Genomic DNA, 14,977 nt, shown 5'->3' with positions numbered 1-14,977 from the left:
ATACTACTAAGAAATTAAAATGACCTAAATAAAGAGGTATACTTGGGTTTTTTGGTCAGAATATAAAAAGTTAGATGTGATTTCACATCTGATTTATAAATTCAGTACAATTCCAATCAAAATCCCAGGAATTTTTTTTTTTTTTTTTTTTTTTTTGGCACTGGGATGGAACCCAGGGACACATTTTAATTTTTAAAATATACTTTTTTTTTTACCTTTTTTAAAAAAAAAAACATTTATTTTTTAGAAGTAGTTGGACACAATACCTTTATTTTATTTATTTATTTTTATGTGGTGCTGAGGATCGAACCCAGGGCCATGAGCGCTCTACCACTGAGCCACAATCCCAGCCCCACTGTTTTACTTTTTAAATTTTTATTCTTTTAAGATATACATGAATTCTTTATTATTATTATTATTTATTTTGAAATAAGCTCTAAGTTGCTGAGAATCTTGTTAAATTGCTGAGGCTAACCTAAAACTTTTGATCCTCCTGCCTCAGACTCCCAAATCACTGGGATTACAGGCTGTGCCACTGTACGTGGCCAAAAAGCTTTTTTAAAGAAATTGAGGGCTGGGGATGTGGCTCAAGCGGTAGTGTGCTTGCCTGGCATGCGTGCGGCCCGGGTTCGATCCTCAGCACCACATACAAACAAAGATGTTGTGTCCCCCGAAAACTAAAAAATAAATATTAAAAAATTCTCTCTCTCTCTCTCTCTCTCTTTAAAAAAAAAAAAAAGAAAGAAAGAAATTGAAAAACTGATTCCATTTAGTCCAGCATTCCCATTACTAGGGACACACCCAAAGGAACTGAAATCAGTACGTCAAAGAGACATCTGTAATAGCATATTTACTGCAGCAATGTTCATAACAGCCAACCTAGGTGTTGATGAACACACAAATAAATAAATAAAACATATACACACACAATGGAGTAATTATCCAACATAAAAAAGAATAAAATCCTGTCATTTGCAGCAACATGGGTGAACTAGAAGACTTTATATTAGGTTGAAATAAGGGTATAAAAACATACTGTGTTTTCTCACTCACATGTGGAAGCTAAAAAACTGATCACGAATAAGGAGAGAATAGAATATCAATTACAAGAGCCTGGGAAAGGTGTGGAGGAAGGAGGAAAAAGGGACAAAGAATGGCTATTGAGTACTGGAGTTCAGTTGGTTAACAATAATTTCTAATGTTCTATAATACAATATAGTTGGCAACAATTAATTATTTTAAAATGGCCAATAAAAAAGATTTTGAATGTTCCCAACACAAACAAAATAGGCCTGAAGTGACAGATACATCCATTACCTGCAACTTATTATTACATACTGTATACATGAATTAAAATGTCACACTGTACCACAAATACACACAAGCATTATGTATCAAATAAAATTAAAATACATTAAGATACACAAAAGCCAAAATCCATTTGGGAAATGCAAATGACCAAAAATGGTCAAAACAACTTTGAAAAGTCAGGGGACTTACCTGATTTCAAAGCTTTTAGACATAAAGCAATCAAGACATTGTGGCCAGGAACAGTGGCACATGCCTGTAATCCCAGAGGCTGAGGCAGGGGTGAGGATGGGGTTGGGGTAAGGGGTTGCTGAGACAGGAGGATCTCAAGTTCAATGCTAGCATAAGCAAAAGCAAGGTGCTAAGCAACTCAGTGAGACCCTGAGTCTAAATAAAATACAAAATAGGGCTGGGGATATGACTCAATTGGTCAAGTGCCCCTGAGATCAATCCTTGGTATCCTCTTCAAAAAAAAGACACTGTGTCATAGTAAAGAATCAGTGTTACAGAATGGACTCCAGAAATAGATCCATATGTGTATGATTTATTGAATTTTGACAAAGATGCCAAGATAATTTGGTAAAGAAAGGATTATCTTTTCAGTGAATGGTGCTAGAATAAGTGGATATTCATAGGAAAAAATATGGGATGTTGATGCATCTTAGGTAGTGGCAGAGCCTAGCCTACCACATGTGAGGCCCTGGACTCAATTCCAATACCATAAACAAACAAATGAGCAAAACTTATCCATTCTTCACATCTCAAACAAAAATAAATAAATAAAAACAGATCACTGACCCAAATAAAGTTAAAACTATTAAAACTTCTGGAAGGGGCTGGGGATGTGGCTCAAGCGGTAACGCGCTTGCCTAGCATTCGTGGGGCGCTGGGTTCGATCCTCAGCACCACATAAAAATAAAAGGCAGCAGAATAGAATAGACATTATGATTGCTGTATGTATATAGATGACTCTATGACCAGTGTGATTCTGCAATCTGTACAATTAGAAAAGTGAGAAATTATACCCCAATGATTCAAATGTATGAATTGCCAAGATCATTGTAATGTCATGTATAGCTAATTAAAAAAATAAAAATAAATAAATAAAATAAAGATGTAAAAAAAAAAAAAAAAAAACTTCTGGAAGAAAATGTAGTAAAAATCACTGTGATGACTTCTGGAGTTAAGATTTCTTAATGCAACACCTAAAAAAAACCCACAATTCATAAAAAGAAAAAAAAGTGATGAATTGAAAATTCTCAAAACAAACAAAAAATGTGCTCTTCAATAAACACTGAAGAGAATGAAAAGATAAGCCTGGGAGAAAATATTTGCAAATCATAAGCCTGTTAAAGAAGTTATATCCAGAATACATAAAGAACTCCCAAAATTCAACAATAAGAAAACTATCCACTTTTTAAATAGATAAAAAGATTTACAATGGCATTTCAGTAAAGCAAATATACAGAATGCAAATAATCTCTAAAAATATGTTCAACATCATATTTATTAGGAAAGTACAAATTAAAACCACAATAAGGTACTACTATTCCTATGTTTACATATGAACACATGACCAGTATAACTCCACATCGTGTTCAACCACAAGAATGGGATCCTAATTAAAATAAGTTATACTCCACATTTGTATAATATCAAAATACACTCTTACTGTCAAGCATATTAAAAAAGAAGAGCAAAAAAAAAATACTACTATTTTACACATCCATGAAAATGTCTAAAATTAAAGATTGACCACACCAAGTGTTGGGATAGATTTGAAGCAAAACTTTTGTTGGCTGGTGATGGAAAAGTAGATATTACAATCCCTTTGGGAAATAGTTTAGAAGTATTTTATTTATGTATTTATGTATTTACACACACACACACACACACACACACACACACACACACGAGGATTGAACCCAGGGTTGCTCAACCAATGAGCCACATTCCCAACCTTTTTATTTTTTATTTTGAGACAGGGTCTCACTAAATTACTTAAGGACTCACTAAGTTACTGAGGCTAACCTTGAACTTGCAATTCTCTTGTCTCATCCTCCTGAGTTGCTGGGATTACAGGCATGCACACCACACCCAGCTTTAGAAGTATTTTTAAAAATATAAAATACATGCCTATTATGGGACTAAACCATCTTACTCTTATTTACCCAAGGGAAATGAAAACACATCCTTTACAAAGATTTTAAAATGTTCATAGCAGCTTAATTTTTGATGGCCCAAAATAGAAAATAATCTAAATATCAATAAGTAAATGGAGAAACAAGCTATGGTACACTCATACAATGGAATGTTACTCAGCAATAAAAAATGAACTATTGAAACATGCAATAGATGGAATAATGTTGAAATAATTAACTTGCCAAGTAAGGCAAGATAATATAGAAATATGTACTGTATAATTCTACATCTGCAACATTCTAGATAATATAAATTATTTTATAGTGACACAAATTGGAAATCAGTGATTGTCTGAAGTAGATGAAATGGGGGTGGGGAGGTTATGGAAGGGGTCATTTCAAAGGGGCATTAGGGAACTTTTAGGCGTGATATGACCATTACTTCTCTTAATTGTGATAGGTATATACAAATGTCAAAATGCAGCAAATTATTTTTTCAAATATGTGCAATTTATTATATATCAGTTATACCTCAATAAAGTTGGGAAAATAGGGGGAATAAAGAGAGAGGGAAATAAATTACCAAAAGCATAAAAGATAGGCACCTAATTCTGAACACTGGGAGCTTCTGAATTTTGTCTTGGTCTCCTTTCTTGCTGTCCAAATGCCAGTGCTGGGTTTTTATCCATACCCTACTTTCATTAAGCACAAAAGTGATAGGAAAGCTGTGTGTGGGGAATGAATTATGGACTTAGGGAGAAAATGAGGGCAAGCAATGTTCATTCTGTAATTACAAACTGTTTGGCATAACAAAAACTTCTAGGTAGTGAGATTCTAGGTGATTTTACTTTTGTTTACTTAAATTTTTCTGTGCTTCCCATATTCTTTACAAGCATTACTTCGCTCTTTGGAGGAAAAAACAGTTTTTAAAAGAACCACTTTAAATTCTCCACTAAATGAAGAACTATTCAAAAAGGAAACCAAAGAGTTTTGTTTTGTTCTTTAATCCTGATCATTGATGAACAGCATAAGAGCATGCACACAAATTGGAGCATTAATTTAGGTTAAAGAACAGGGAAACTTCATTTATAAAGGCTGATGATGGATAATTCACATTATATGTAGCTATCAAAACCTCAAAAATGGATTTTCTAAATTCTGAATGTCACTGGTTGGCACTGAGGGGGCTTCCACCTAGTTAAAAAAAAATCTTAATATGTTTTAATTTATTTTCTGCCTTCTGGATTGAAGAAAGAGCTCTCAAATGATAAGGCAAAGTCTTATATGGATTCTAGAAGTTCTGGGCAGTGATAAAGGTTCCTCTCCTCTAGGGCTTACAAGCCTGACAATGAATCAAGCCTTCTAAAACAAGATGAATGCTAGTAGAGAAAGGATTTCTTAACCTTGCTTGTCTCAAGCTGTTAGCATCAGACATTAATATTTTTTTAACAAGTGTAGAAAACTAACAGGAGGATTGGAAGTGCCAAATGCTGACAAAATGTTTCTTTTAAAATACCCTCACAGGTCAAATTAGGTGCAAAATTTTTCTTATCAATTTGAATACAAATCCTTAGAGTCAGTCCTCCTTGGTCTCTAAAAGAATAAACCAACTTCTAATGATCATATAACTCTTAATTCTAATTTTTCACTTTTATTTCAGAGAAAAAAGTAAATAAAAGGTTAGTATCCGTGATACTACAAACATACCACAGAACAGAACACTTACATGTCTTGGAGTGTTCATGTGACAACATGTAATTGGCGAGAGGTGGTGTGTAAGTTAAACACTGCAAAGCAGCATTGGCAAAACAGGTATTGCCCAAATTCTGGAGCCCAGCGCCAACTCTGTGAGTTTGTTGCCACTTAAGACAAATCTTCTCAGATGGAAAAAGAACTTTTTGTGGAGGAGCAATGCCATCACCTAGGGCTGGAACAATAAACAGCAAAGATTTTAAAACAAAGCTTTGCATGGTTCTGAAGCTAAATACATAGCAATACTTGATCAAACCTGAATCTGACCATGATTCTAAATCACATTACCAGCTTGCCATAAATACAGCGCAGAACTGGACATTTTAAAACAGAGAACCCAGAATGAGAGAATGATTGATCTCTTTAATACACAAATTGCAAATGATAAAAGGAAGTTTAAACATATCAACCAAATGCAAAGTGTAGATTTTGTTTGGATGTTGTTTTCAACACCAACTATAGGAAAAAAAAAAAAGATAACCAGGGAAATTTGAATATTGATTGGATTTTTAATATAAAGATGTTTTAATTTTTAGAAAATAATCCTTTTGCTATACACACTAAATATTTACAGGTAAATATTAAGTATTGGACTTACTTTAAAATATTGGAGAAGGGATCAGTGGGTAGAGGTATAATTGGCCATGAGTTGATACATGTCAAAGGTGGCTAATAGCTACATGAGAGTTCATTATAATTACTCTTAAATCTACTTAAAATTTTTCATAAAAATCCAAGTTTTTTTTTTAAATAAACACAATCAACAGAAACTATAAGTCAATTCCCTGTCACATTGGCCACATATGCTTACATGCAGCACCATGTCCATCCCTACCATCACACATCACTTATTGAGCCCTCACCAGGTCATAGTCTCACAATTCTAATGCTGGTACTAATGTCCCCATTTTACCACTAAGAAAACAAGTTTTAAAGTCAGGCTTCTGGGCACCACTACATGTACTTGTAAGTATACTAAACATGTCCGTGAAAGGTTTGTGTCCATTATTAAAACTTATAAACAGACTACTAGTAAGTAACTATGCTAATAGAACAAGTGCAAGAAACCATTTATTTAGAAAAGTTCAAAATAATCAATTAGCAAATTAATTTTTTCAGAGGATAGCTAGTGCCTCACTGTTATCAAAGGCTGAGATACCCTATAAAGGCAGACTTTGGCTTGATAGGATATGGAAATCAAAATTAGGAAAAGAGAAATTAATCCAGAGAGAATGAGAAAATAGCACCCCCCCCCAAAAGGGGCAGTGAGCTAAGTGCTTATGAAGAGAAAGAGAAATCCTAGCAGCATGACAGGAGGCTGGAGCCTTGCAAAAAGACGTACTATAGGAAAGTATTGCTGGAGAAGGAGCTGAAAGACCTTAAACCTCTGTGTAATATTGAATTAAGTTGTGTTTAGTGATACAAAAACTTTTATCAAACCATACTGCCCACTCCTACACCACAATATCGAACTTACTAAGAGGACTCATCAAAACAATTTAAGGGGCTTTGCATGTAGCTCAGTGGTAAAGCCCTTGTCTCTTATGCTTAAGGTCCTGGGTTAGAGCCCCAGAATCAAAAAAAAAAAAGGTTAAATTATTCTACCAAATAACATTATGAGTAGGAACTAATTCTATTAAGTTTCCTTGAATTTCAGATCTCCAAGTTTTCAAATCCAAAAGTCTTACAAGTTCCAATAAAAATGTCAATGTTTCATTTATCTGAATACATATGTTAACAAATGTAACCATATTTACGTTGTTTTAACAAAAGTAATATTTCTATTATCTGCTCTTTTTCAAAGAATTTTATTACTGATGGTTTTTGGGTCTTTTGTCATCATTGTTGTTGTTGTTTTGTTTTTTTATGTGGTACTGGAGATCAAACCCAGGAGTACTGTACCATTGAGCTACATGCCCAGCTCTTTTTGATACAAGCTCTCACTAAATTGCCCAGTCTGGCCTCGAACTTGTAATCCTCCTATCTCAGCCTCCTGAGTTGCTGGAATTACTGGTATGCATCATTGTGCCCAGTGCTACAGATGATTTTTAACTGACTGGAAAAAAAAAAAAAAAGAAAAGAAATTTAGAGTCCATTTATCTAAAGGCAAGGATTTTTAAAATCATCTTTAGCCATACATGGTAATGCATGCCTGTAATCCCAGCTACTTGGGAGGCTGAGGCAGGAGAAACACAAACTGGAGGCCAGCCTGGACAACTTAGTGAGACCCTGTCTCAAAATAAAAATTAAAAAAAAAAAAAAAGGACCCTGGATGTAGCTCAGTGTTAAGAGTGCTTGCCTAGCATGGGTGAAATTCTGGGTTCAATCCCCAGCACCACAAAAAAGAAAAAAAAAATTAAAAGACAGATGTAATGTATTGTAATGCTTGCCCATATTGATTTTCTCCAAAATAAAATTTATCCTTCAAAAAAATAGTAATAAAAGAAACTACTCATATTAACTTAAAAGTAATCCACCCTGTTGTGATATATGGGTTAATAATAAATAATCATTCATCAGAGGAAAATGAAATACATCAAAGAATGCTGGCCATTTCTTGCAAAATAAGCCCCTCTCTGAAACTACCAACCCATTTAAAAAAAAAAAGAAAAAAAAATATATATATATATTAGTTGTAGATGGACACAATACCTTTTTGTTTATTTGTTTTTAAATTTTTAAAGAGAGAGAGAGAGAGAGAGAGAGAGAGAGAGAGAGAGAAATTTTTTTTAATATTTATTTTTTAGTTTTCAACAGACACAACATCTTTGTTTGTATGTGGTGCTGAGGATCGAACCCAGGCCACCTTTGTTTATTTTTATGTGGTGCAGGGGATCGAACCCAGTGCCTCCCGCATGCTAGGCAAGTGCTCTACCACTGAGCCACAACCCCAGCCCCCCCAACCCATTTTTTAAAAAAAAATAATACCTTGATCCTTTTGTGGTGATGGCTTTGATTTATCAGGTACAGAAGAATTTGAATAAACTACAGCACCAGGTACTGGTCCTAAAGAAAGTGTGTGATTTGAAACATCATTTAATGAAGACACAGCACCCCAGCTGGCAGAACCTGCATCCATGTCTCCAGGTGAGACTGCCTCAGAACTGCCAGGCTGATTCTGATAGGTTGACGGGTCTGAAGATTCAGCTTTGTCAACTATGGTCATTGTTCAACTCTGCAAAAGACGAAAAGCATACATCTCTTTCATAAGGTTCGAGAAAAGTAATCCATTTATCCTAACATTGTATCTTGGAAAAGTTTTCTAGCCATTTTAAATTATTTTCAAACAAATTACCCAAATATAAAAAGAACAGAATTTTATACCATGTTTGTAATAATTCCCTTGGGACATTCAGAATCATGCTAATACAAATATTTCAACAATTTTTACTTTAAAATCTTCAAGAATGCATTTAATTAGAACTTCCTATTCTATGCCCCAGAACATTATATTTCAGCTTATAATCAGGTACCTCAATTTCCATTTCTATATTTTTACTAACTGCATGCTTTTTTCCTCACTATTCCTTAAAATTAGAAATACTATATACAATACTAATACATTTGACTAAGTTTTCAATTCAAATAATTTCTCAGGGACAAGTATTGGCTACATGAAGAGTAAATCTAACTTTAATTTTTAGCTTAAAATCCAAAATGACATTATATAAAATACACTGCTTTAAAATATACATATATATTTAAAAATTTTTTAAAGTATATATATATATATATATATATATATATATATATATATATATACTTTGTGTGTATGTGTATATATACATATATACACACACACATATATACTTTGAAACAAAACTGCTTTTCTGTAGTGGTTCATTATGACTTTTTAAATGAAACCTGTTAAGACTTTACTGATATCAAACCTGAATACAAATATGTGATACAAAAGTAATTATAATTTTTCTCTCTGAATCCTATTGTTAAAATCTACTAATTGAGCATTTTCTATATGCTAGGCATTGCACTGTATGCTGAACATATATTAACTTGCTTACTTTTCATAATGAACCTACAAAAGACCAGAGATTCCTAGGTCTATAAAATGAAGCAATTATAACAAACTAGTCAGCAACTGGGACTAGGAGCCAGGTCCAATAAACGCAGCTGGGCTTCCTTCTGGCTAAACCACCTAGGAACATAGCACTTTTAGGAACGTTCCCAAAATTGCTCAGGCAGCTAAATCTAGATATCTTACCCCCGTGCAGAAAAAAATTTCAGGGCCAGGCATGGTGGCACATGCCTATAATCCCATCAGCTCAGAGGCTGGGCAGGAGGATTCCAAGTTTGAGGCCAGCTTCAGCAACTCAGCAAGGGTCTAAGCAATTTGGTAAGACCCTATCTCAAGCCAGGCATGATGGCGCACACCTGTAATCCCAGCAACTCAGGGGGCTGAGGCAGGAGAATCACAAGCTCAAAGCCAGCCTCAGCAATTTAGCTACACCCTACGTAACTTAGCAAAACCCTGTCTCAAAAAATAAAAAAGGGCCGGGGATGTTGCTCAATGGGTAAGCACCCCTGGGTTCAATCTCTGGTACCAAAAAAAGAAAAACCTTTCAGGAGTGCTGCAACTGCCCTTTGACAGCACCTTGTCCTAATACCTAGACTTGGCACTCCCTGACCTAGTAACACCTCAAGCACTCCCATGTCACATTCCCATCATACTGCCTGCTCCAGACTCTGTACATGCTCTTTTCTTTCATCTACTCTTTCCCATCCTACCTCCTTCAGCCAGTGAACTTCTCAGATTACAATTCATTTCTTCTGCAACACTTCCTTGACCACTCCTTTTTGCCTAAGACTGGGTTAGAAACCACTTCTAAAACATCCCCCAGCACCCCATGCTAATTTCTATGGTAGCACTTCAGCATTTACTCTACAGCCATTTTACTTATTGCTCTCTGTTATGTTCTTAATTATATCCCCTGACTGGTGTGGAGAAAGCTTCCATACAAAAGTCTTCAACAAATGAATAAAACTTGCATTTGTTTTTAGCACTCAGTTTGTCTTGTATGATTTATATACAACATCTCATTTAATACTTTAACAATTCCAAAGTAGGGACTGCCTTAAATTTTTGTTTTTAAAAGTATTCAGTAAAGGGGCTGGGGATGTGGCTCAAGCAGTAATGCGCTCGCCTGGCATGCGTGGGGCGCTGGGTTCGATCCTCAACACCACATAAAATAAAGATGTTGTGTCCACCGAAAAACTGAAAAATAAATATTAAAAACAAATTCTCTCTCTCTCAAAAAAAAATTCAGTAAAGTACAAAGCATTATGAAATATCCATGTATATACTTGCCACTTCAAATATTACCAGGCACTCGCTGTTCATGATAAGGTTGTTTATAAAAAGGCTCAATTTTAGGACTGGAGTTGTAGCTCAATGGTAGAGTGCTTACCCAGCACCTGTGAGGCAATGGAGTCAATCCTCAGTACCACATGAAAAAATAAAGGCACATAAAAGAAAAAGGCTCACCAGGCGTGCAGTGGAACACGCCTGTAATCCCAGCAAGCTTGGGAGGCTGAGGCAGGAGGATTGAGAATTCAAAGCCAGCCTCAGCAAAACCAAGGCACTATGCAACTCAGTGAGACCTTGTCTCTAAATAAAATACAAAATAGTACTAGGGATGTGGTTCAGTGTCCTACACTACCCTCTTCGTTCAATGCCCAGTACCCCCTCTCCCCCAAAAAAGCTCAATTTTGGTGGGGCATGCTGGCACACACCTATAAACCCAGTGATTAGGAGAGAACAGTTTGAGGCCAGCCTCAGCTACTTAAGTGAGGTCTTCAACAACTTACCAAGACTTTGTTTCAAAATAAAATATAAAAAGCACTGAGGACCAGGAGTAGCACATGCCTGTAATCCCAGCAATTGGAGAGGCTGAGGCAGGAGCATCACAAGTTCAAAGCCAGCCTCAGCAACTTAGCAAGGCCCTGTCTCTAAGTAAATAAATAGGGCTAGGGACATAGCTCAGTGGCAAAGCACCCCTGGAAAAAAAAGGGGGGGGGCTGCAGATGTTGCTCTGTGGAACAGCACCCCAGGGCTCAATCTCCAGTACCAAAAAATAAAAATGTTCATTTTGTTGTTTATAATTTTTAATTAAGGCAAGATTATCATCCCCAAGAGGCACAACCTTAAAAGTTTTGGGATGCTTATGTAGCCAAAGAAAAACTGTTAATCAGATCTTAATAAGCTTAAAATATATATATATATATATATATATATATATATATATATATATATATAAATTTTAAACAACCAAGGACACAAGATCTTCATTCAGAAAGGATCTTTCAGAAGAAAGCTTGAGCCGATCATTTAAATAAAGTTTACACTTTCCACATCAAAAAAGCAAAAGAAATTATGAAAAGCTGTGGAGACAGGAATAGGAAAATAAAAAGAGGAGAAGGAAGTGGGTGAGGAAAGAAGAAAGCCAAAATCAAGTAATAAAAAAAGGTTAACTCAGCCTTATTTACAACAATATCAAATAACAGCAAAAACCTTGATTTTCCTGGGATAAATATCCCCTCCAATGATTAACAAATTGACCAAATAAAATCATTTTATTTGTTCCAGTAAAAGGAAGAAAGAGAAAAAAACACTCTTGGAAAAAATTTTAAGGAAAACACAAATCATTAATAACAATATTTTCATTTTAATTTTGTAAAAACAAACCAAACCCATCCACTCTTTATTTATATAGTCAGCCAATGAAACCTTACCCTAAAACCATCAGGTATCAAACTAAATTCCATCTGCTACAGAGACAACCTTTCTCCAAACCAAGCAATGTTAAGACTTAGGATTCATGTTCTTTATGCCCAGTAAAGCCTCTAAATATTACTGTTACAAATACCAACACTTTGAAGTAACAACTTCAATGAAAAGTTTAACACCTTCTAATGATACACAAAGTTATAAGAGCATGTTTTAAACAAACAAAACAAAACAAAACAAAACAGGAACATGAAACAAAGTTGGATTGCATATGAAAGAATGAGACAACTTCACAAATGTTTCCTCTGCTTTAAGTACCATCCTTTACTCAAAAGCCTTAGAATTCCCAAGTCCTTTACATGTTATGTCTCCCTCGTAGTGACCAAATGCTAGATGTTACTTTTTTTTTAATTTTTAAAGAATATCAGTATTTAAATTACGTGGCATTCCACATACATTGAAGTAATAACATCGACACATTTAAAAACAAACTGTTACACTCTATTTCAGAAACAATGTAATCCAGGTTCTTCTAGCATTTCCGTTTTAAGTGACACACACACACACACACACACACACACAGAAGCTTCAAAAACAAAACTTTTGATTTTAATTATATTTAAGTGAACAAAACGATTAACCTTAAACCTTTACAAACCAAATACTTACTGTCGCCTTGATTCAATGATATAGAAAAGAAAGTGAAACTGACCCTAAGTAAAAAACAAACAAGTGAAACTGATTATTCATAGACCCTATGCACTTTGAATGAGTAACACAATAAAAAGAAAATTGTGTTTAAAAAATACAAATCTTCGAAAAAAATGTAGGCTCCAAGGACATGTATCAGAACCTGTAAAATGGTTTACTTTGAAAAGGAGGCGTTAACTAAATAGTTTTCCAACCACTTTTACTGTTACTTGAGTGTATTTACTTGAAATAACCAACATGTTTTCCCATAAACAAGTAAGCCCTAAGGCCTTCGCGAATATAAAAGAGCTATTCAATGAAAGTAATCTCAACGGTATTCATTATGGAAAGGTTAAAGTCCTAGATTGTAAAACTTCTGTCCGGTCAAATTTTCCTTTCAAACATCAGAAACGGACCCCCTCAACCCCGCCTTCTCCAGGTAAGTTGGCTCTTCCTGCCCCAGAGATAAAGACCCAGAGGGAGGCACACACGCTTTGGGGGACGCGCCACCCGGCTCCTCCTCTCCCGCGGCCAGCTGCCCGCCCGCCTCCCCTCGGGTGCCCGCACCCGCTCAGGCGGCCGGCGCGGGCACTCGGACACTCGGCAGAGGCCAGGCAGACCGCCCCGCACGGGGGACCCGGGAGCGGGCGCTCCGGGTGGGAAAGTTTGTCTCTGTTAGGGATGCGATGGGGGCGGGGAGGCCAGCTCGGAGCTCCGAGGGGCGCCGGGGCCCAGAGGTGGCAGCCACGCGGGGGGCGGCGGGCTGGCGGGGGACGCCGGCTCCGCGGTGGCGGCCGGCACACGCCCACCCCGGCCGCCCAGCGCTGGCCCGGCCGCCCCGGAGCCGCCCGCTGGCCCGCCGGACCCCCGGGCCGAGGGGGCGGGCTGGGGCCAGCGGGGGTGGGCGCGCAGTGTCCATGGCAACCAGGGGGGTCCGGCCTCCCCGAGCAGCCCGGCCCGCCCGGCGCCCGCCCGCCACGGCCGCCGCCCCCTCCTCGGCGGCCTGGCCGGCCGGGCGGTGGCGGCGCTGCCCCCGGCTCGGCGGGGTCCCAGGCGGCCCGCGGCTGCGGAGGGAGCGGCGGGCGAGGGGCCGCACCAGCCCCCGGCGGGCCGCGCCGGCTGAGGGGCGGCTGGGCCAGCAGCGGCCGAGGCGAGCGGGGCGCTCGGCGGGTCCCACGCCGGCCTGCGGCGGGCGGAAGGAGGCGGGAGCTTACCTGACCCGACTCGGCGCTCGCTCCATCCCCCTCGGCCGCCGCCGCCGCCGCCGCCGCCGCCGCCGCCGCCGCACACAGCCCAGCCGCCCGGCGGGGGACAATGACGTGCCTCCATCCGGGCACCGCCGCCGCCGCCTCCGGGTCAGCGCCGCGCCCGCAGCTCCCCGCCGGGCCGCCAGGGGGCGCGCCAGGGCCGCGCAGGCACGCGCCGCCGCCCAGGGGCCGTCGCTCAAGAGGCGCGGCGATCAGCTAACGGGCCCGGCGAGCGCGGGAGGGGCTGTCGCCAAAGGGCGGCGGGCGCAGGCCGGCCTCGCACGTCAGCAGAGCGCCGGCCGACCGACGGAGTGGCTACGCTGATTGGCCGAGCGGGCAGCAGGGCGGGGCGGGGCGGGGCTCTTTCCGCCCCTTACGCCCCAGGCAGTACCGCGCGGCGGACGTCTGGGTCTTGAGCTGTCCCGCTACGGGATGCTAGAGCTCTGGACCCCGAAGATCGAGGGACTCAGAGGAAAGTTCTTCCCTGTGCGCCTCACCCTCCCCGAGTGCGGAGCGTGACCCTCGGCCCTTTGGTCAGTGGAACCCCATCGGGGCGGGGCGCTGCTCTTCATCAGGCTGCACACTCTTTTACTTAAGGAAGGCTGATTTTTTTTTTCCGGGTGCTGAGGATGGAACCCACGACCTCACGCATGCTAGGCTAGCGCTCTACCACCGAGTTACCCAGCCCCAAAAGAAGAATCTTAATTCTGGCTTTGGAAAATGACAAATCCCTGCCACCTTGTCAAAATTTCACCTCGAATCCTAGCGTTCTGCTTGTCTTTGGGGGTCAGTGGCCTGGCTCTTGCACCCCATTGCTAGATTCGTACGTGTATCACTTATTGGACGTCTGACCGCGAGGTCGAACAGAACTAGTTCATCATTGCATCTCCCCTACACCATGACTGTTCGATCTCCTGCCTGCTTTGAGGACATGACGTTGTCGTGCACTGGCCTGAATTTTCCACCTCCTCTGCCTCTCTTCTCCCCCAACATGATCTAACCCCTTAAACCAAGTCACGTTGACCCTCCTCTCTTCGAGTGGTCCTTTCCTCTCTCACCAAGCGCATTCCAACAGTCCCATTCTACCTTCGTTT

At 39.5% G+C, this 14,977-nt stretch overlaps 1 protein-coding gene across 3 annotated transcripts in view; it reads right to left on the bottom strand.

Annotated features, from left to right (window-relative positions):
• Nucleotides 1-13,982, bottom strand: part of USP42 (ubiquitin specific peptidase 42) — a gene marked incomplete at its 3' end in the record, with an annotated part of 47,513 nt that extends 33,531 nt beyond the window's left edge. For 2 of the 3 annotated variants that reach the window (XM_081297178.1, XM_081297176.1), the window contains exons 1-3: nucleotides 13,851-13,982; nucleotides 8,130-8,376; nucleotides 5,176-5,376 (exon numbers count right to left, since the gene is read on the bottom strand). In XM_081297178.1, coding sequence (XP_081153304.1) covers nucleotides 5,176-5,376; nucleotides 8,130-8,367 — 439 coding nt within the window. In that variant the 5' untranslated portion in view covers nucleotides 8,368-8,376; nucleotides 13,851-13,982. Of the gene's footprint in view, nucleotides 1-5,175; nucleotides 5,377-8,129; nucleotides 8,377-10,363; nucleotides 11,323-13,850 lie in introns of those variants that run through there. The other variant, XM_081297177.1, reaches the window with a different exon arrangement.
• Nucleotides 13,983-14,977: the final 995 nt, after the last annotated feature.

This window comes from Spermophilus citellus (genome assembly GCF_964194105.1).
Source record: "Spermophilus citellus genome assembly, chromosome: 6".
Taxonomy (NCBI): Eukaryota; Metazoa; Chordata; class Mammalia; order Rodentia; family Sciuridae; genus Spermophilus; species Spermophilus citellus.
Note: the sequence above shows the minus strand (reverse complement) of the source record. Positions and strands in the feature narration are given on the sequence as shown.